Here is a 22770-nt window from a genome sequence, read left to right as displayed (position 1 = left end):
GGGTTGGGGTTGGGATTTGGGGTTGGGGTTTGGGGTTGGGGTTGGGACTTGGGGCTGGGATGGGCTGATGGGCTGCCCATCAGCATCCCCTGAAAAATGTGGATTTGGGGTTCCAAGCAGCGTTTTCGGGGAGGTTTTTGGGGAAAATGCTGCAGCTCTGCAGGGTGGGAATGGGAGGGAGCAGGCCTGGATAATGCACTGAGCTCCTTGTTCAAATTAAAGACCACCCAGAGCTCTGAGTTTGGGGCAGTGCTGAGCTCTGGGATTCCAGATGTGAGCTTTCCTCTGTGGATAAATGGAGAGTTTCGTTTGCCAAGCCTCTCCATCCAAAATGTCTCTTCAGGGCTAAATCCTCGATTTTTTTAAAGCTGAATTTGGGAGCAATCCTTTCCAGGTGTGGGGTTATAAATCAGGGCTGGGATTTGGGCACAGAACAATTGATAAAAATGGAATTAACGGCAGAGATGTGTTTGTAAATCTGCAAGGAGTGAGGGCTGGCATTGAGGCTGAGGAGGGAAAATGTGCATTTATAGAGGTGTTCTGGTATTGGAAATCATTCCTGAGAGCAGCTGCCTGTCCTGATCATTTACACAACAGCTCAGGTGATTTTATTTCCTCAGTCCAGCCTCTTCCCCCCAGCTGGCTGTGGGGTGTGAGTGGTTATCAATAATTCCCTCAGACTTATCCCAGTCCTTTCAAACCCCACAGCAGTGGCTGAGTGCTGCTGATGATTTCAGAGCAGATCAATTATTCTCTTTTGTTACATTACCTACATCCCCTGAGCCTTTTCCTGGCTTTTGGGAGCCCACAGCCGTCTCCTCCATCCCATAAACACCTCCCAGCTGGGCTCAAGATGCATTTGGGAGGAAAACATTTCCACAAAGAAATTTGTTCCTTCAAGAAGTTTGGGGCCAGCCCCTGCTGAGCTCCTCTGGCTGCTCAGACACAGCCCTGGCTGCCTGCTGGAGGGGGCTGGGGTTTGGGGTTTGGGGTTTGGGATTAGGATTGGGGTTGGGATTTGGGATTTGGGTTGGGATTTGGGATTTGGGTTGGGATTTGGTTTGGGGTTGGGATTTGGGTTGGGATTTGGTTTGGGGTTGGGATTTGGGGTTGGGGTTGGGGTTTGGGGTTGGGATTTGGGATTTGGGTTGGGATTGGGATTTGGGGTTGGGATTTGGGTTGGGATTTAGGGTTGGGATTTGGGTTGGGGTTTGGGGTTGGGGTTTGAGGCTGGGGTTGGGGTTTGGTTGTGGTTTGGGGTTTGGGGTTGGGGTTTGGTTGGGGTTTGGGGTTTGGGGTTTGGGGCTGGGGTTGGGGTTTGGTTGTGCTTTGGGGTTGGGGTTTGGGGTTGGGGTTGGGATTTGGGATTGGATTTGGGATTTGGGGTTTGGAGTTGGGGTTGGGGTTTGAGTTGGGATTTGGGACTGGGATTTGAGGTTGAGGTTTAGGGTTGGAGTTTGGGGTTGGAAATTGTGGTTGGGATTTGTGGTTGGGCTTTGGAGTTGGGATTTGTGGTTGGGGTTTGGGGTTAAGATTTGGGGTTGAGGTTTAGGGCTGGGATGTGGGGCTGGGATTTGGGGTTTGGATTTAGGGTTTGGATTTGGGGTTTGGATTTGGGGTTGGGATTTGGGGTTTCCATCACATCCCCAGCTCCTGTGACCCCTCCTGGAGCTCCCCCCGGCTGATCTGATCCTCTCCCACTGCAGGGTTGGCTCCCAAATCTTGGCACGTGCCCGCTGGAATTTTCCAGTTTGCCACCAGGAGCTGAATTCTGCATTTCTGTTGCTGCTGAGGAGGAGCAGACAGGTCTGTGCAAGCTCCCAAATCACCTGGGAAGCAACTGGGAGCTCAGACTTCCTGCTCAGCAGAAGCTCCTGGGCCAGGTTTTCTGCTTTGCATCAGATCCAGGTGCAGGTTGGGATCTTTGGAGTCAGTCTGGAGCAGGAAGAAGGGAGGTGTGGGAGTTCACTGCTCTGAGCTGCTCCAATTTCCTTCTCTGCCGTGTTTTGGGGCTTTGGGAACCCCCTCCCCATGGCTGAGTGCCTCTGGAAGGGCAGGGAATGGCTGGGATGGCTGTCCAGGGGTTTGGGATTTTCCCTCACTGCTGCAGAAGACGATCCAGGAGCTCCTTCCCAAACACTGAGCTGCCTGTGTGGCTGAAATCAGGGAGGGGGCAGTCCAGAATCCTGGAATTTGTGGCAGAAATGGGATCATCCCCCCCCCCCAGAGAGCCAGGGAAATCCTGATTCCCTTGGTGCCATAATCAGGGATCATTTGGAATCCCAGGACTGGAGAATGGTTTGGGTAGAAAGGCACCTTAAAGATCATCAGATTCCAACCCAAGGGACAAGGGAGGGGATTTGCAACCCGCAGGCTCTGCTGGGGCTTTCACCACCCTGCTTCCAGCCCAAATTCCTGGGATATTTCACAGTCTGAACACATGGAGGGGAGAGAAAGGATCTCCAGGGTGGTGTGGAACAGCTCCTGCTCCATGGAGCCACTGGGAGCCTGTGGGAAGGCCCAGCTGGGAATACTGGGGTGGTTTGGGGCAGGACAGAGGATGGATGGAGTCAATCCTGGGATATTGGGATATTTTGGAGCAGGAGGAAGAAAGGACAGTGTCAATCCCACAATATTGGGATATTTTGGAGCAGGAGAGGGGATGGATGGAGTCAATCCCACAATATTGGGATATTTTGGAGCAGGAGAAAGGATGGACAGTATCAATCCCAGGATATTTTGGAGCAGGAGAGAAGATGAACAATGTCAATCCTGGGATACTGGGATATTTTGGAGCAGGAGGAAGAAAGGACAGTGTCAATCCCACAATATTGGGATATTTTGGAGCAGGAGGGAGGACAGACAGTGTCAGTCCCGGGATACTGGGATATTTTGGGGCAGGAGGGAGGATGGACAGTTGTCCAGTCCCCGGGATGACTGGGATTATTTGGAGCAGGAGGAGTGACACAGTGTCAGTCCCGGAACTGGATATTTTGGAGCAGGAGGGAGGATAGACAGTGTCAGTCCCGGGATACTGGGATATTTTGGGGCAGGATTGAGGATGCACAGTGTCAGCCCCGAGCTCCACCCGCGGTGCTCAGCACAGGTGCCTGCGGGGCTGCGCAGGTGCTGCCCTGCCGATCTCACCTGCAGGCTCCTCCTGGAGAAGCAGCACGCTGTGATGTCCCTGCCAGCCTGCGGTCACCTGGGCACTCACAAAGGCAGGCCCGGAGGGGTTTGCAGCCCGGGATGTGCCCGGGAGTGCCCCTGGCACCGTCCCCACTCGTGCGGCGCTGCCTCTGCCCGCCCTGCCCCGGGGCTCCGCGCTCTGCCGCGCACCCCCGCCTGCTCAAACGCTCTTCCAGCAGGGAAGCTCTTCCTGCCTGCGGCTCAGGCTCCAGCTTTTCCCGTTCACAGCCAGCCTGGGAGCTGGGGGAAGGCAAAGGGAGGGATTTCCTGCAGCTCTTCCCGCTGAATCCTTCAGAAACCTTCCCTGAGTGGAGTGGGAGCATCCCTTTCCCTCTGCTTGATCCGGGGGGTTTGGCCTCCTTTCCTTTTAGGGGTTGGTGTGTCTGATATTGATTATCCATCCAAGGAACTCTCGTTCCACCAGGTCAAAGGTTTATGGCTAAAACTCATCATGGGGGCAGGTTCTTCCATCACTCAGCCGAAACTAGGGGCAGGATGAGCCACCCCAAACACCTGCATTGTCCTTCATGTCCTTCATGTCCTTCGTGTCCTTCCTTGAGTGCTGGGTGACCAAACCCCCAGAGGAACTGGAGTCCAGGCTGGGCAGAGGGTGGGAATTCAGCTCATGGAAGTGTTTGTTCCCTGTGGATGGTGAGGGCCTTAATTCTGCTGCTGTGCAGGGAGAGTGGAGAGGGTTGGGACGCTCTGGTGTGGCCCAGGGGACATCAGTGCTCTGGGAAAATGAGCTCCAAAGGAGCTGGGACTGTCACCTGGATGTGACATCCGTGATGTTCAGGTCCTTGCTGGCCCTGACAGAGAGTTGATAGCAGCAAGCATCTTCAAGGCATTTATTTAAGGGAAAGGGCTGGATTTTGTTGTTTTTTTCCTTCTCTGGTCTGTGTTTAATCAGGTTTTTGTTTTGTAGAGGGGTCTGCAGCATTGTGGGCCACCCAGCTGTGCAGTGTGATCTGTCCTCTCCTGGGACAGCAAAGGAACTGGAGCTTTTATTTTTTTTTTTATAGAATTAGAGAAAAGCTTGGGTGGGAAGGAACCTTGAAGATGATCCAGTTCCAATCTTGTTCTGACATTGCAGTGCCAGAATTGAGAGTTGGTGTTTTAGCAGTGTGGTTTATCAGCTGTCACTGCTGTGGGAAGGGTGGGGACTGAGTGACAGGGACAGAAAGAGCCCCAGGACCAGCAGCTCTCTGTCCCTTCCATCCCTTCCCTCCCAGAGGATCTTTCCACCCCAATTCCCACCTATCCAGGGGGTTCCCTTCCCACTTTTCCCCCGTGCACACACACCTCTTTGTGCCAAATCCTTGCACTTCCCACCCCCCACCTGATGGAATTACAGAACATCCTGAGCTGGAAGGGACCCCCAGGGATCCAGGATCCCACCCTGAGCAGCATCACTGAGCTCTGGGGCTGGGACCATCCCCTGGCACCAGGACCTGGCCCTGTTCTCCCAGCCCAAGCTCCTGCCCCAGCCATTCCCTCTCCCTGGGCAGCTGAGGGGAGGGGGATCCTTGGTTTATTTTCCTGCCAAGGTCGGGATTAAATGTGTCAGATGGTGTTTCAGATTGGTTTTTATCTGCAAACCCTGAGTTCTGCAGCACTTCTTTCTAACAAGCCAAACCCCAGAGCTGTCTCTCTCTCTCTGCGAGGTCTTTTAAGGATAAACTGTCTAATTGGGAAATGACAATTTAATTATCTTTCCTTTTAACCCAATAACCGACCACTCGTGGCCTGCAGTGGGGATTTTTATCCAGTTCCACAATATCACCCAAACTCATGAAGAAGAGGGTGAAGAAGATTTGGCTTTCACCCCAAAACTTCCATTTTGCCTTCTATTTATTACTATAGTCCATAACTTTATGTTTTCTATATTCTATGAATTTATATATTATAAAACTATATTAAAAACATTATATTTTATATATAGAATATATGTATATTCTAAACTCTAAGTTTTCTACCATGTGATATTTCACACTCCTACTCAAACTTTATAATCACAATCTCTACAATACATTCTATATCTTTAAGTTTTCTGTATTCTATAATCTCAAACTTTATAATCACAATCCCTATACTATATTCTATAATTTTAAGTTTTCTATATTCCATAAACTTATATATTCTAAAACTATATTCTAAATCTTTATATTCATATATGGAATATTTATATTCTAAAGCTTTAAGTTTTCTACCATGTGATATTACACACCTCTACTCAAACTTTATAATCACAATCTCTATACTATATTCTATAACTTTAAATGTTTTATATTCTATAAATTTATATATTCTAAAACTTTATATTCTATATATAGAATATTCTAAAACTTTGTTTTCTACCATGTGATAGACACTTTATAATCACAATCTCTATGCTATATTCTATAACTTTAAATTTTCTATATTCTATAAATTTTCTATGTCATAAACTTATATATTCTAAAACTATATTCTAAATTTTTATATTTTATATATAGAATATATATATTCTAAACTCTAAGTTTTCAGCCATGTGATATTACACACCTCTACTCAAACTTTATAATCATAATCTCTATCCTCTATTCTAAAACTTTAAGTTTTCTATATTCTATAAACCTATAAATTCTAAACCTTTTTATTCTATATATGGAATATATATATTCTAAAACTTTAAGTTTTCTACCATGTGTTATTACACACTTTTACTCAAACTTTTTAATCCCAATCTCAGTTCTGTCATTCCATTTTGGAAGCCTCCTCCTCCTCCTCAGGGCTCCCTTGGGGGTCAGCACAGAAAATCTAAAATTCTCAATTTCCAGGGCTCCAACAAGGACACATCCCCCCCAAAAAAAAAAACCCGCAGGGAAAAGCGAGGAGACGGAGCAAGAGGCGGAAAAACTCCGTCTGCAGCTATTCCAGCGGGGGGGAAAAAACCAGGAAAAAAATGAGGGAAAAAAATTCTCATTTAGGGGCCGGGACATGGCGGGGGCGGCCGCTCCGCCCGGCCCTGATTTGCTGCGCTGCTCCGAGATTGACAAACTCCTGCTCGGGTTTAAAAGAAGGGGGAAAAAAAAAAAAGAGAGAGAGAGAGAGAGAGAGAGAAGGGAAAAGTTTTCCGGCAGCCCGGGAGGAGCAGGCAGGGCCGGAGCTGAGCGCGGCGGAGCCCCCGCACCCTCCGCCCGCCCCATGGCTTTATAAAGGGCTGCTCCCCGGGGGGGGCTGCCGGGGGGGCTGAGCGCCTGCTCTGCGCTTCTAGAGACAGCTTGGATTGGTGGTTTTTTGTAATTTTTATTTTATTTTATTTTTTTTTTTTCATCCTTCCTTCGAGCTGTCCCGAGCTGGTGGCCCGTTTGTTTTTTGGGGAGCATGGATACGCACACGCGGTGGAAAAGGCGCAGTTGGATACGGAGCTGCTCGGTGCCCGCTGCGCTGCTGCTCTTGGGTGCCCTGTCCCTCGGCCGGGCAGGTAAGGGGGGTCCCCGAGTCCCCCCAAAGCCGCGGGGTCCTGGGGGAGTGGGAGAAAGGGGGGATTTGGTGCGGGGCAAAAACCTCTTGGCTTTCCTTCTCCCTGTGCATTCCGGCAAAAAAGAAAAAAAAAAATAGAATAAAAAAAAAGAAGGAAAAACCACCCAACAAAACCCACCCAACCTCCTTCAGCTGCCCGAGTCTCTGAATGCCATTTGTCAGGGGGCCCGTAAAAGGGGAAAAAACTTAAAACAATTCTTTATTCGCCTTCCTTGGAGCAAGAGCCGCCTCTTGCCGGGCTGCTTTTTCCGGAGGAAAAGTCGGGGATGAGTTTCTGCAGGCTCTGCTTCTTTCTGGTTATATACGTGAATGTATATTTAGTCCCCTGGAAACCTCCGGGCTTGCGTAGTTCCTCCTCCTTGAGGAGCAGAAAGTTTTTGTGTCCCGCAGGAATCCGCTCTCCCTCCGCGCATCAAAGCTCTGCACACAAAAGCTTTGGAGCAGCCCGGGGACCCCAAAGCTCGCTGCCCCCTCCCCAACCCCAATCCCGCAGGGTTTCTCCCTAAAACCGGGGTTGAGTGCAGCAGGAGGAAGTTCGGAGCTTCCAGATGTGCAGCAGCACAGAAAACCACTGGAATGTCATTTTTTTTCTCCCCCCTCCCCTCTCCTAATGGTGCAGAAGAGGGACTGAACACATTTCTGCCTCCCTTTGGGGCCGTGCAGTTTTGTTTCCAGAGCTTCGCTTTCCCAAATTTCTGCCTTCTGGGAAATGCCAGGGGCGGAGGGAGATTTGGTGGGGGTGCCGGAGGAGTTTTTGGGTGTTTGCAGAGCTTTTTCCCGGTTTGTGGCGGACACTCGGAGGCATCGGCGCTGCCGAGCTCTGTTTGTGTTGGATTTCAGGGCAGGACTTGTTGGCCGAGCCGAGTTTTGAAATCTGCAAAGTTAAAACTCGAGTTCTTGGGGGTAACTTGAGAAGCCGAGAAGTGCCCTGAAGAGCTGGGCTGTCTGGGATTCAGCCTCCCTGCCCGAGCTCGGTGTTTGCTGCAGGGTTTGTTTGAGTGTTAGCAGCACCAAGAGCAGTGGGATTCTCTGTGTCAAAGCAGCGGGATTGCCAATTATTTTCATTTCTGGCCTCTTCAAATGACCTTAAGGAAGAAGAGGTGGGCGTTGGAGGAATGCTTCCATTTGGGCTTTGCTGGTGGAGGCTGAGCAGGGTGGAAAACTCAATGAATAAAATGTCCTGAAGATCCCTGCAGGGGAATGAGGGGCCGGTGGGAGATCCCCGAGTTTGGGGATGTTGGAGGGCTGGAATGCCACCAGCTCCTCTTGTCAGGCCGCCTGCTCGGGTACTTTGTGTCAGCTGAAAATTGAATTATCACCAGACCGCTCTGTTTCAAAGAAAAAAAACCAACAATTTGTTCCTCTCACTCGTGCCTGTGCCGGGGCTGGAACGCTCCCGGAGCATCCTCAGGCACTCCCTGCCTGTGCTCATCCTTCAGAAAACCCCAAACTGCTTTTGGGGGTTCCCAGGTGACTTTGGAACCAGCTTTTGGGGGCAGCTGCCGGGGCAGGGGAGGGCTGGGAGCTTTTGTGGGGCCAGCGTGCAGCTCTGAGGAATGACTCTTGTGGTGAAAGGCTTTGAGTTTTCCTAATGAGCCGCCTAATAGGACATCAAATCATTTGGGTGAGGGAGGAGCCAGACCGCGGCTGCTGATGGCATTGACTAATGGTCTTGATGGATTTTTTTTCTTTTTTAAACATTTTTTCCACGTTGTCTGTGGTTTTATCGCAGCTCAGAGCGTGTTTGAGTTTCAGGATAGTCGGTTTCTCTGTGTGGAGAGGTGAAATTTCCCTGTAATCTGTGGGATGGCACCTGGCACAGAGGATTTCCAGCAAATAACAGGGAAATGACAATGTCAAAGCTGCCTCCCACCGCTGCCCATCCAGCTCAGATTTTCCCATATTTGCACAGATGATGTCACACCAAAATCAAACCCACAGACAGAGCTGGAACCCCTCTCTGCTCTTACAAATCCCTGTAAAAACCAAATCGGGTTTCTGGGTGAAACCTTTTTGGACGCAGCAATTTCCTTTGGTGGCGAAGAGTAATGAGGATCCAAACTAAAATAAAAATGCTGGAAATTATGTTGTATCCTGTTACCTTGGCTCTTCCCCAGTCACCTAAACGAGCTAAAAAAAATCTTTATCCAGCCAGTTAAAAGAGAGGTTTATTTCCATACTTTGCCAATCAAAAGTGTTGGTATTGTTTTACAAGAAGAAATCTGACTTTGTAAGCCTGGAATGGGTGGCAGTTCCAATTTCCCCTGTAAAAGCTGGATCAGGCTGTCAATGCCCTGCCAGGCTGCAGTGGGAATCTGGAATTTAATAAAACACCCAGCTGTGGGACCAGCCTGGCCAGGGGACAGCAGAGGGGACAGCAGAGGGGACAGCAGAGGTCTTGTCCTGTTCTTCCAGGCGTAGGAGGAAAACTCCTGCTGAGCATTCCCTGATTTCAGGGAATTCCTTAAATTTGGGAGTGGGAGGAATCCCATTCCCATTTCAAATCCCATTTCCAAATCCCATTTCCAACCCCATTCCAAATCCCATTCAAACCCCATTTCCAGAGGATTTCCAGCAAATAACAGGGAAATAACAATGTCAAAGCTGCCTCCCACCCCTGCCCATCCCTGTCCCCCTGTCCCCAGGGCAGGATCTGCATCCTCACCTGCTTTGAGTTAGGTTTGATTCCCAACCCGAGGAATTGCTGTGGGACATGCCCAGAGATGTTTGGAGTTTAGTCTGGAGTGCAGGAAAGATCTGGGAGAGCTTTCCAGGAAACTGCTCTGCACTGCGAGGGTTTGTCTGCTGGGCAGGGACAGCTGGGCCGTCATTCCCTCAGGAACCACTTCCTGTGGGGGGTCCTGAGTCCTGGAGCTGCTGGGAGCTGGTGGTGGGGGGTGGAGGGATGGATGGATGGAGGGAGGGATGATGGATGGATGGATGGATGGATGGATGGATGGATGGATGGATGGATGGATGGATGGATGGAGGCTGATGGATGGACGGACGGAGGACGGGACGGACGGACGGAGGGAGGGAGGGATGGGATGGATGGATGGATGGATGGATGGATGGATGGATGGATGGATGGATGGAGGGAGGGATGGAGGGATGGATGGATGGATGGATGGATGGATGGATGGATGGATGGAGGGATGGATGATGGATGGATGGATGGACGGAGGGATGGACTGGATGGATGGATGGATGGATGGATGGGTGGATGGATGGATGGATGGATGGATGGATGGATGGACGGACGGACGGACGGCTGGATGGACGGATGGAGGAGGGAGGGATGATGGATGGATGGATGGATGGATGGCATGGATGGATGATGGATGGATGGATGGATGGATGGAGGGAGGGATGGATGGATGGATGGAGGGATGGATGGATGGATGGATGGATGGATGGATGGATGGATGGATGGCTGGATGGATGGATGGTGGCTGATGGCTGGGTGGCTGGATGGGATGGATGGATGGATGGCTGGCTGGATGGATGGAGGGATGGATGGAGGGATGGGACTGGACGGACGGCTGGATGGATGGATGGATGGATGGATGGATGGATGGATGGATGGGGATGGATGGATGGATGGATGATGGATGGATGGATGGATGGATGGATGGATGGATGGATGGATGGATCCATGGATGGATGGATGGATGGATGGATGGATGGATGGATGGATGGATGGATGGAGGGATGGCAGTCCCTGTGGAAATGTGGAAACCTGCCGGAAGCAGAGAGCTGGGAATGCTTTCATGGACATTTAGGGGCTTTGTGGCCCTTTCAAACCTGGCCTTGGACACTTCAAGGATCCAGGGGCAGCCACAGCTGTGCCAGGGCCTCCTCACCCTCACAGCCAGGAATTCCTTCCCAATATCCACTGCAAACCTTCCTTCTGTCACTTTAAAGCCATTCCCTCATCCAAAACCCCTCACAAATTTTGTTTTCAACACTTGAAGGGGCTCTGAGACCCTTGGTCAGGGCAGCTCCATTTGGAGCTGGTGCTCTGCTCTCGTGGGAATTCACTTTCAAGTGAGCAGCCCCCAGGACAGGGAAACCAGGATAAATCTGGGATTTCATCCCCTCTGATTTTTACTTACCCACCTCTCCTTTTGCCTGCTGAGTTTAGCTGGAGTTTGATCCCCAGGATGTTCTAGGAAATGGATCATTTGGCAGAGAAAAGTATAAAAAATTGCATAAAGAGTGTAAAATATGGTATGGCAGAGTATTAAATATTAAATATTGTATTAAGTATTAAATATTGTTTGGGCATGGGGGTCAGTTTGTAATTTCCAGATTTTGGTAAATGGGAAGTGCTGGTTAAAGTGAGAGGAATTCTCTGGGAAATAAAGTGAATTCCCTTTCCTTTTCCTTCCTCTCTTCCTTGGGAGAAGTTTCTTCACTTCCAGCCTGGCCTCACTTTGTATCAAATATTTTACTCTTCCTACTAAATTTGATGTGATTGGGACTGAGTTTTCAGTCCTTCCAAACACAATAAAACCTTTGTGTGAAACAAAGCAACACCGGGGACGGGAAGAATGAGCAAAACCAGGGGAACAAAATAATAAAAAAAAAATTAAAAAAAAAAAAAGGTTGAGACATGAAAGAATGGAAACATTTTGTCGGAATCTAATGTTATGTGGAAAAAATTGGGTTGGCAACGGGGTATAATTAACCACTGGTTACTGTTGGCAAATCCCAGGGCTCCTGAAATTCAGCCTAGCACTGGCTGGAGCATCCAAATGATGTCGTGGTTTCTCTGTGGACGTGTCTGGAAAATGTGTGGAACTAAAATAAATAAATGAAGGAACTACACAAAAGGCATTTTTGAGGTCGGTTGCTCCAAGTCTGGGCTCTCTTTTTTTTTTTTTTTTTTTTTTTTTTCCCTTCTTTCCAGAAGCCAAGAGGATTCTTAACATCATCTGGAAGCTCTCACAATGACGAGATGTCATTTTTTAAAAGGAGGAAAGCTGTGTTAATATATTTACAGCAGAGGTTTTTTTCTCTGAGTTTGTGTCATGAGCCTGAGAGAAAAAGGAGAGTTTGGGGAGTGGAAAAGCTGCATCAGGGCTCATCCCTGAGCTCTGCTGTGGGATTTGTGCCAGCCCTCAGGCAAAGCCCTGGGTTTCCCATGGCCTGGGGGCTGCTCTGCAGCCCTGGGGGCAGCCTGGCCCCGGGGGTTGCTTGAACAGGATTTTATTGCTGATGTGCCAATGGAATCTGGGTTTTCCAGCAGCCCCAGGAGTCTCTTTCCATCCCTGTGCCTCAGGTTGTGTTGGGCATTGATTCTTTCACCTTAAAAAGCTTTCCACCTTAAAAATGCTTTTCCTCCTTGGGATATTTTTTTTTCCTGTGGGGCAACACCAGTGCTCCTCACCCAGCAAATCCAGGAGTTTATTTGGATTTTGGCTTAGATTTGGACAGGTATTTATAGGTTATACCCAGACCACTCTTCTGTTCTGTTGGCTACTTTCAGAATATTTAGAATTAGATCTAGAAAGGAAATTTGGAGTAGGAGATCACTTGGGCAGCCACAAAAAATCCTTAAGTTTATGAAAAAAAAATCCCTTGTTGGGGTGCAAATGGAAGGGGGATGTGCTGGATGGTGATGAACTGGAATTCATCTTTAATAATGATTTTTTTTTTACTTTAAAACCACTTTTCTTCCTTGGGATATTTTTTCCCTGTTGGGTATCCCTAGTGCTCCTCACCCAGCAAATCCAGGAGTTTATTTGGATTTTGTATTTCAGTTTGGACAGGTTTTTCACAGGTTACACCCAGACCACTCTGCTGTTCTGTTGGCCACTCTCAGAATATTTGGAATTAGATCTGTAGAGGAAATTTGGAGCTGTTTTCCTCAAGAAGGATGTGCTGGATGTTCAGTGGCCTCTTCTCCTTCAGCTCGATGAACACTGAAATGATTTACCTTCAATTTCTGTTTTATCCATTTATTATTCAATTGATTTCTCAGACTAATTATTAACAGATATCTGCCTTAATCTCCTATCAGCTGGCAGATCCCCGCCTGCATCCAGCTGTGCATCTGCAGCCAGGGTCAGGGGAACCCTTTCAGGATAAATCAAACAAAAAGTCCTTCCTGGGCTCAGCTTTTCACCAAACTCCTCCAAGATCGGTTTTTTCCCTTCTCTTTCTGCTCCATCTTGCAGAGGAGGGGAGTTTGCAGTGCTCAGGAAGGAGCTGAGTGGGAGAGGAGAGGTCACTGCGGGCGTCCCTGCTGGTCACTGTCACATTTAGGGCCTGGATTTTGTGCTCCTTGTGCCTGTCAGCTGGAGCTGCTGAGGAAATTCAGCAAGGAGCCCGAGCTCTTGAGCCTGGCTGGCCTCTCCTCCTCTGCTTTTCCTCCCTCCACCCCCTTTTTTTGTTTCCAAGACAATGCTGGAGTAAGAATTCACTGCAGCCGAATTCCTGGAGATGACACTGCCAGTTTCCCAGGATCTCTCATCCTCCTGCAGCCTCTTCCACTGGGATTTTTTTGCTGCAGCTCCTTCAGCTCTCAGCCAGGAATTCAGCAGTGAGTTTGTGGGATTTTATTTTATTTTTTCCCCCCCGTGCTGGATGTGCTGGAATGAGATACCTACTGTGTGTGCTGCAGGGGAGAGAGCTGCTCCGAGGGCTGTGGTTCACCAGCTGGATAATGCAGGCATTGTTTGGGTGCCCTTCTTCCCAGCCTGCACCATTAAAAGGGAATAGAAAGGTCAAGGAGATGAGTCACAGTGAACACAAGTGTCATTCTGCTCAGGAGGAGTGGGAAAAGGGAGAGAAAAAGGAGCTTCCAGGAGAGGTGGCACAGGGAAAGCCAGAGGAAATCTTGGCTGGGGTCTGCTGGAGTGTCCCAGCACCTCAAAACGCCAGGAATTCCTTCCCAATATCCACTCCAAACCTTCTGAGTAGGGGCTGGAGCTGGGCTCTGGCAGCTGGAGCTGCACTGGAACATCCAGGGGATGCTCTGGAGGAGTTGGGCTCTGCTGGGAACACCCAGGGGATGCTCTGGAGGAGTTGGGTTCTGCTGGGAACACCCAGGGGATGCTCTGGAGGAGTTGGGCTCTGCTGGGAACACCCAGGGGATGCTCTGGAGGAGTTGGGCTCTCCTGGGAACACCCAGGGGATGCTCTAGAGGAGTTCTGCTCTCTGGGAATATCCAGGGGATGCTATGGAGGAGTTGGGCTCTGCTGGGAACATCCAGGGGATGCTCTGGAGGAGTTGGGCTCTGCTGGGAATGTCCAGGGGAGGCTCTGGAGAAGCTGGATTCTCCTGGGAACACCCAGGGGATGCTCTGGAGGAGTTGGATTCTCCTGGGAACATCCAGGGGATGCTCTGGAGGAGTTGGGCTCCCTGGGAATGTCCAGGGGATGCTCTGGAGAAGCTGGATTCTCCTGGGAACATCCAGGGGATGCTCTGGAGGAGTTGGGCTCTGCTGGGAACATCCAGGGGATGCTCTGGAGGAGTTGGGTTCTGCTGGGAACACCCAGGGGATGCTCTGGAGAAGCTGGATTTCCCTGGGAACATCCAGGGGATGCTCTGGAGGAGTTGGGCTGTGCTGGGAACATCCAGGGGATGCTCTGGAGGAGTTGGGCTCTCCTGGGAACATCCAGGGGATGCTCTGGAGAAGCTGGATTTCCCTGGGAACATCCAGGGGATGCTCTGGAGCAGTTGGGCTCTGCTGGGAACACCCAGGGGATGCTCTGGAGAAGCTGGGCTCTGCTGGGCTTGGCAAGCCAGCCCCTGCCCTGGGGAGGCCTTGTGCAGCTCTGGCTCTCCTGTCCAGCCACTGGCACCTAGATGGAAACAATTCCTCCAGATCCACCTGGGAATTCCTTCTGCTCAGCCAGGATCACCTGTCCTCAGCTCTCAGAGCCAGGGTGGAGCTCTTGGAGAGGGGTTTGGGCCTTGGAGCAGTTTGGTGAAAAGCTGAGCCCAGGAAGCAATTTTTGCTTGATTTATCCTGAAAGGATTCCCTGGCCCTGGCTGCAGATGCACAGCTGGATGCAGGCAGGGATCTGCCAGCTGACAGGAGATTGAGGCAGATATCTGTTAAGAATTAGTCTGAGAAATCAATTGAATAATAAATGGATAAAATAGAAATTGAAGGTAAATTATTTCAGTGTTCATTGAGCTGGGAGGGAAGGGGATTTCTCCCTCTGGGCTCGGGATCCGATGGAAAACTGAGAGGAATGTTCTCTCAGCCCGGCACATCCTCACGTTCCGGGGGGAGAAAGTCCCTCACTCTGCCTCTCTGCAGAGTTTAAATTAAAACAATCTGGCTTTTCTGCAGCTCTTGGATGCTTTCCCTGCCGACCTCAGGAGCTGGGATGGGAGGAGGAGCCAACAGACCCGAACTGGCTCCGGGGTTTTTTTTTTGCTTTTTAAATTTTTTTTTCTCCTCCAAGTCCTGAATCCCTGCAGGATGCAGAAGGGCAGGACAAGGAGGGCCGGATCTGCTCTGCACATTTCCATTTTTCCTGGTGCTCTGCAGGTCAGGAGCTGTACCAGGCGGCTGGGAGGCTGCAGGGAGCAGGCACAGGCATTCCCAGGGCAGGGAAAGGCTGGGCAGGGTCAGCCTCTCACCCCAACACAGCACAGCAGAGCCTTGGACACATCCCTGAGTGGGGGAGGATTCAGGGAACAGATGAGAATCCTGAATTGATGTTTTAGAAGCTCGATTTATTATTTTATAATTTATCTTATATTACACTATATTACACTAGATCATATTATATCATATTACAACCCATTACATCGCATTACATCACATTATATTATGTTACATTACATACATTACATTACACTATATCATATATCATCATATAATCATATCATATAATATCATATTATATTATATTAATATTACAGTATATGTTACATTACATTACATTCTATTATATTGTATTATATTACATAACATGCTATTATATTACCTTATATATTACATTACATTATATTAAATTATATGATATTACATTATATTACATTATATTACATGATGACATGATATATGATATGATATGCTATATTACATATTATATTATATTATATTAATTATATTATATTGCATTGTATTACATTACATTGTATTACATTATATTATATTACATTATATTACATTACATTCTATTATATTACATTATACTCAGACAATTGTTGTTTGCATTTCTTTGCTGAGACCTCTCGGCTCCTCAAAGGAATAATCCCGGCAGAAGGATTTCCATAAATCCTGTCAGTGACCCCTGGGGATGCTGAGCCCTTCCTCCCCCCATCCCCACCCCAGCTGGGCTGGGAATTCTGCTGGACTCTGATCCTCCAGGTCTTTTCCATCCTCAGTGACTCTGAGATTCCCCCAGGGCTCTGCTCGGACCCTCTGGGGCTCAGGCTGAGTTTAGTCCTGGCCCAGAGCCCCTGGCTGGGCAGAACTGGGAATGTTTTGGCTCCCTGGCTGTGCCTCAGGCTCCTGCAGCCCTGCCCTGCCCCAGGAGGAGCTGGGGTGGATCCAGGGCTGGGAGCAGCCTCTGTGGGGTTGGGAATTTGGGAGGGAAGGAGCAGGGCAGCATCACTCCCGAATGACAGAACTGCCCTTCATCTCCTCCTGCTGCTGCTCCCCGTGCTGGCACCCCGTGGGAATTCAGGATTCCTGCAGGAATCCTCTCTGGGCTGCCCACGGGAGTTTTGGGGGAGATTTTTAGGGTTTTACAGCCCTGGGTGGGATTCAGGGCAGGAAAACACAGTGGGATTTCTTATGGCAATGGGGATGACACCAAACTGCTCCAGATTTTTCCTGTGAAATAGGAACAGGATTTTTCCTGTGAAATAGGAACAGGATTTTTCCTGTGAAATAGCAACCAGGGCTTGGTTTGGGTGTGGGAATGCCCATAAAGGAATTTGGGCTCCTCAGCTGGAGGGAATGAAAATCGACACCAATAAACCCTGAAATGCTCTGAGACAGAGCACAAGGTAAAGGTGTTCTGCAGGGCAGGATCTCTCCCAAATTCCTCCCAAAACTTCCTCTCTTCCTGCTGCTGCTCTTGATGTGCTGCCTTTGCTGCCTAAAGGAGTTTTGGGAGTTTTCTAGGATTTTACAGCCCTGGGCAGGAAAACACAGTGGGATTTCTTATGGAAACAGGGATGACACCAAACTGCTCCAGATTTTTCCTGTGAAATAGGAACAGGATTTTTCCTGTGAAATAGGAACAGGATTTTTCCTGTGAAATAGGAACCAGGGCTTGGTTTGGGTGTGGCAATGCCCATAAAGGAATTTGGGCTCCTCAGCTGAGGGGAATGAAAATCCACCCCAATAAACGCTGGGATGCTGAGAGGCAGAGGCTGAGTTAAAGATGTTCTGCGGGGTGCTGAGAGCCCAGCAGGGTTTCCCTCCCTCCTCCAAAGCCTTGGCCAGACAGGCTGGGGCCCTCCTCGCCCTGGGGACACCCATCCCAAACCCTGAACAAACATTTAACTCCTGCTGCTGCCCCGTTCTGGTGGCCTGGGATGGAGATTTTGGTGGGAAACCTCTGCTTTTGGGGCACTGAAATCTGCCCCAGGCTTTGCTCCAGCTCAGAAACCCCGAGTGGGATCTGGGCCTCTGTTGGGGTCATGTTGGTGGGTTTTTTTGACATGCCCAAACTCAGTTTTAGGCAATGGAAAGTGTAAAAATAGAGGTGGGAGAGGAGAGGGAGCCTCTGTGAAACTGAGCTTGGGTTCTCTGGGGCTGAGTATCAAAAATTCCCCAAGGAATTAAATCTGGGGGGATTTCCTTCCTGTTTTATTGAGCCAGGGATGAGAGTGGAGGGAGGGCAGCCAGGTAGGGCAGCCTGTGCAGTGTCAACTGCCAGAGGAAAATGTGGGAAACTCTGCTGGGAAGTCAGGCCTAGCTGGGAATAATCACTGAGGAGCCCTGGAGGTGAAATAACCCAGAGTTATTAAATAGAGTTAAGGGATGGGCGTGAGGCAGGAGCTGCTTTTGAGCTGAATTTCACCTGGGGTTGATCTGATTGATCTGATTTTTATATTTCCTGGGGTTTTTATGGAATTATTCAGTTCTGTGTGTGTGGCAGTGGTGGGCTCACAGCTGGATCCTCTCTGCACCCATGTCCTGCTGGGTTTGGCCAGGAGGAACCAGGAGAAGGGTTCCAAACTCTCCCCTTTGGAGTGCTGCCTGCAGCTGGTGGTGCATTTTCCAGGATGATTTCTCCCCTCTCCTGGCTCTCTCAGCATGCTCATGAGGAGATCGCTCCCAGTGATCTTTTTGCATTATAAAGACAATATTTCTCTTCCTGTAGCCATGGAAAACCTCCCTTCCCTCTGGGTTCAACGTGAGGGCACAGAAAAACGGGCTCAGATCAATTTTAAGCCCAGCACTCAGTGGTTTATGTGCTGTTTATTTAGTGATGAGGAGACCATCAAAATGCTCTGTGTAGGAATCAATCTCCCTAAAATACAGCATAAAATTTGCTGATAACTCAGCATCTGCCTTGTCTCCAGCATCCTAAACATTTCCTTCCCTCATTCCTCTCCTCAGCCTGCAGGGATTGGTGTGAGAACACCAACCACAACTTCCCCCTGTGCACAAATGGTTGGGAAATGCCATCCTGTGCTTTTCCAGATGCTGGAATTGGGCTCCTTCCCTCATTTCTCCCAAATTGGGCTCCTTCCCTCATTTCTCCCAAATTGGGCTCCTTCCCTCATTTCATTTCTCCCAGATTGGGCTCCTTCCCTCATTTCTCCCAAATTGGGCTCCTTCCCTCATTTCATTTCTCCCAAATTGGGCTCCTTCCCTCATTTCTCCCAAATTGGGCTCCTTCCCTCATTTCATTTCTCCCAGATTGGACTCCTTCCCTCATTTTTCCCAAATTGGGCTCCTTCCCTCATTTCTCCCAAATTGGGCTCCTTCCCTCATTTCATTTCTCCCAGATTGGGCTCCTTCCCTCATTTAATTTTTCCCAAATTGGGCTCCTTCCCTCATTTCTCCCAGATGCCCAAGTCAGTGGAAGGAAGGACAGAGGGATTCTTGTCTCAGTTTCACCCCAACCCGAGCAGGAGGTGAAAGGCAACCCCTAAAGTCTGACCCCAAAATTGGGATTTGCAGCAGGATGGAGCAGCTGTTAATGGGAAAATGGGGTTGGGCTGGGTAGGGAGGGAATGTCTGGCAGAAAAGGATGGACTGGGGAGTCAAAGATGGATTTTGTCTTGGATTTCTTCCCAGCTGTGCAAGGCAGGGATGCAGCAGCTTCCTGCTTGCAGTTGTCCTGATTGTTCCCTGCCATCCCACTGTATCCACCCCAAACCCCTTCCTGGTCTGTGAGGAAATGATGCTCTGGGGCTTTTTATTTATCCTGGTGTCCTGATAAATCCTCAGGCTCTTTGGAGATTGGAATCTCCCAAAAAAAGCTTGGACCTGATGGTCCTTGAACCTGAAATTGCAGAATTCTGTGATTTAAACCTGAAATTGCAGAATCCTGTGATTTAAACCTGATATTGCAGAACTCTGTGGGGGTAATTCTGTAATTTAAACCTGAAATTGCAGAATTCTGTAATTTAAACCTGATATTCCAGAATTCTGGAACTGCAGAAGTTGGGCAGGCTTATAGGGAGGCTGCTCTGCTCAGAAGCTGGCAAAACTCCAGGGATAAAAGCTGGATTTGAGTGCCCAGGTCCTGCTCCCTTCCCCTGGGTGAATTTTGGGAAGGGTTTCTGGTCCTGGATCCCTCCCCTGGGTGATTTTTGGGAAGGGTTTCTGGTCCTGCTCCCTTCCCCTGGGTGATTTTTGGGAAGGGTTTCTCCTTCCTCTGGGTGATTTTTGGGAATGGTTTCTGGTTCTGGATCCTCCCCTGGGTGAATTTTGGGAAGGGTTTCTGGTCCTCTCCCCTGGGTGATTTTTGGGAAGGGTTTCTCCTTCCCCTGGGTGATTTTTGGGAAGGGTTTCTGGTTCTGGATCCTCCCCTGGGTGAGGTTTGGGAATGGCTTCTGGTCCTGGATCCCTTCCCCTGGGTGATTTTTGGGAAGGGTTTTCTCCTTCCTCTGGGTGAATTTTGGGAAGGGTTTCTGGTCCTGGATCCTCCCCTGGGTGATGTTCTGTTGGTCTGAGTGCCAGGCTGTGCTTGGCACAGGAGCAGAGCCTGGATCCTGTTTTACCTCGGTGTTTTCCAAAGCCAGAGCCCGCTCTGAAGGAGAAAACCTGGAGGTGAGCTTGGCACAGCCACCTCTGGATGTGACAACAGCTTTGGGGGGATTTGGGGGCAGATTCCTTCTCCCCAAAAACTGTCCCAGGTCCATGGGGACACTGGGGGCCATCCCAGGGCTGGGCTGGGAGCTGAGGCAGGTTCTGGTGCTTGGGGGGGGGAAGTGATGATGCTTTTGGGGTGAGAAACCCTCAGTTTCAAGTTTATAGAGCAGCTGTTTAATTAAGCCTTAATGAGGAGCGTGGGTGATGAAGGGAGAGCTCTGCTGATCACTCAGGGGCTCTCCTGGCTCCTGTGCCCCTCTGTGTCATCACCCTGCTTAGCAGAACAGAGGAAAAGGAATCTGCAAAAAGGGAATTTTGGGAGCCTTTGAGGCATTTAAAGGGATCATGCCCAGGTAAACTCCCTGTGCTGTGGGGAGAGCAGCTGGAGAAGGCTGCACGTGGCAGGTATTGATTTCTTTGCTCCTTTTTACTCACCTCTGCCAGGTGTTGGTTCATTTCCTGCTATTTACTCCTCCTTTTTTGAGCCCTTTGGAAGGTGAGAATGATGTGGGCTCTGCTTGTTTGGAGTCAGGACACGGGCAGGGAACAAATCAAAAAAGAACAAATCAAGCCCAGTGTGTTGAGGGCAGCCAAACTCCTCCTGCAGAGTTCACTGCAGCAGCAAAATCTCTCAGCCCCGGGGTTTGGGGCTCTGATTTTGCTGCTGGAGGTGCCCAGGGTGGCTGTGCTGGGTCTCCTTTGTGTCTCTGTGCTGGGATTTCTCTGCTCAGCACCCTGGAAATGAATGGCTTTGGGCTGTGCTCTTGGAGAAATGGGATTTTTAATTTATTTCCCTTCTCTTAGAGCCAGCTCTGCCAGCCTCGTTAAGGAAATCACCAGGAGCAAATTGGGATTGCTGGGAAGCAGAGCCAGTTCTTCCCCAGTGGGATTTAGGGTCTGGAAGGGTTCTGTGGGGAGCTTCTGCACTAAACCTCCCCTCTAAAAGCAGATTTATTTCCAAAGCTGGGCTTTGTTCGTTTCCCCTTTGGAGAATTCAGCTGTCTGATGGCAAACTGGCTCCTCAGTGTCATCAAAAAGCAAAATAAAATCAAAATGTGGCCACTGGCCCTTCCCTGCAAGGCAGTCAGGGGAATGTTGAGTTTTATCTCTTTTTTAATACATTTCAAAAATTGGGAGGGATTTAAGAATGAACACCTGAAGCAATGATGGGAATGTTTAACTTTATATTTTTTTAATAGATTAAAAAAAATGGGAGGGATTTAGGAATGAACACCTGAAACAATGATGGAAATGTTGAATTTTGTATCTTTTTAAATACATTTCACAAAATTGGAAGGGATTTAGGAGCCAGCAGCTGAAGCAATGATGAGAATGTTGAGTTTTATCTTTTCTTTAATAGATTCCCAAAAATTGGGAGGGATTTAGGAACGACCACCTGAGGCAATGACGGAAATTTTGAGTTTTATCTTTTCTTTAATAGATTCCCAAAAATTGGGAGGGATTTAAGAATGAACACCTGAAGCAATGATGGAAATTTTGAGTTTTATCCCTTTTTTAATAGATTCCCAAAAATTGGAAGGGATTTAGGAACGACCACCTGAGGCAATGATGGGAATGTTGAGTTTTATCTCTTTTTAAATACATTTCACAAAATTGGGAGGGATTTAGGAGCCAGCAGCTGAAGCAGTGATGGGGATTGGAGGCTGGAATGAGTCAGGAAGGGAAAGTCCTCTCTGGAGACCCAGCACGAAGGGGTTTCAGTGTTGAAGGCTCAGATTGCTGAATTTCATCACGTTTTGTGTGGGACTGGAGAGTCCAGGTCTGCTTTGGGTGTCCTGCAGGAATTCTGGGGAAGGCTCCTCCCAAAAGCTGCTGCGTGAAGCAGAGAGGCCAAAAAATGCCAATTCCAGGGGGTTTGTTGAAGCCAAAAATGCCAATTCCAGACGGTTTTGTTGAAGCCAAAAATGCCAATTCCAGGGGGTTTTTTGGGGCCAAAATGCCAATTCCAGGGGTTTGTTGAAGCCAAAAATGCCAATTCCAGGGGGTTTGTTGAAGCCAAAAATGCCAATTCCAGGGGCGTTATTGAAGCCAAAAATGCCAATTCCAGGGGGTTTGTTGAAGCCAAAAATGCCAATTCCAGGGGCGTTATTGAAGCCAAAAATGCCAATTCCAGGGGGTTTATTGAAGCCAAAAATGCCAATTCCAGGGGGTTTAATTGAAGCCAAAAATGCCAATTCCAGGGGTTTTGTTGAAGCCAAAATGCCAATTCCAGGGGGTTTTGTTGAAGCCCAAAATGCCAATTCCATAATTTCAGCCTGAAGCAGCCACCAGTGGGCACTTCTGACCCTTTTCCCATCAATTTTCCATTTCCCAGAGGGGGCAGAGCCCTCCCTGCTCCATCCCATCTCCCAATCCCACTGGGATTTTCCCAGGGGAGCAGCAGGGCTGGGCCATCTCTGCAGTCCCAGCAGCGCTGCCCAGGAGAGCTCAGAGATTTTTATAACTCTCCCTGGCCCCTAATTGGATGTTTGATGCCAAAGCAATGATCATAAAAGGCTCTTTATTTCAAACAAACCCATGTGAATAATTCTGTAAATATTTGTCTGGGCCAGCCTTGGGTCGAGTCCTGGGAAAGCTTCTTGGATCGGGATCTTGGATGTTTCTTGCTGGCTTTTATAGGAGCATGTTTCAGTTTTTTTGGAGGCTGTCTTTGGGTCTGTGTGGGGAATGGAGGACCTGAAATGACATCTCAGCTCTTAAATCCAGCAGATATTTCCAGGGTCACCTTGTAACCACTTTAATGGGGAATGTCTGGAAGGAGGGAGGGGGGAAGAACAAGCAGCTGT

General features: G+C 49.0%; 1 protein-coding gene across 3 annotated transcripts in view; it reads left to right on the top strand.

Annotated features, from left to right (window-relative positions):
- The first annotated feature begins 6234 nt into the window (after positions 1 to 6234).
- COL5A1 (collagen type V alpha 1 chain) overlaps positions 6235 to 22770 on the top strand; it is a 133088-nt gene continuing 116552 nt past the window's right edge. For all 3 annotated transcript variants that reach the window (XM_050981073.1, XM_050981072.1, XM_050981070.1), the window contains exon 1: positions 6235 to 6655. In XM_050981073.1, coding sequence (XP_050837030.1) covers positions 6556 to 6655 — 100 coding nt within the window. In that variant the 5' untranslated portion in view covers positions 6235 to 6555. The remainder of the gene's footprint in view (positions 6656 to 22770) is intronic.

The sequence above is a fragment of the Serinus canaria genome, chromosome 17, assembly GCF_022539315.1.
Source record: "Serinus canaria isolate serCan28SL12 chromosome 17, serCan2020, whole genome shotgun sequence".
NCBI classification, from domain to species: Eukaryota; Metazoa; Chordata; class Aves; order Passeriformes; family Fringillidae; genus Serinus; species Serinus canaria.
Note: the sequence above shows the minus strand (reverse complement) of the source record. Positions and strands in the feature narration are given on the sequence as shown.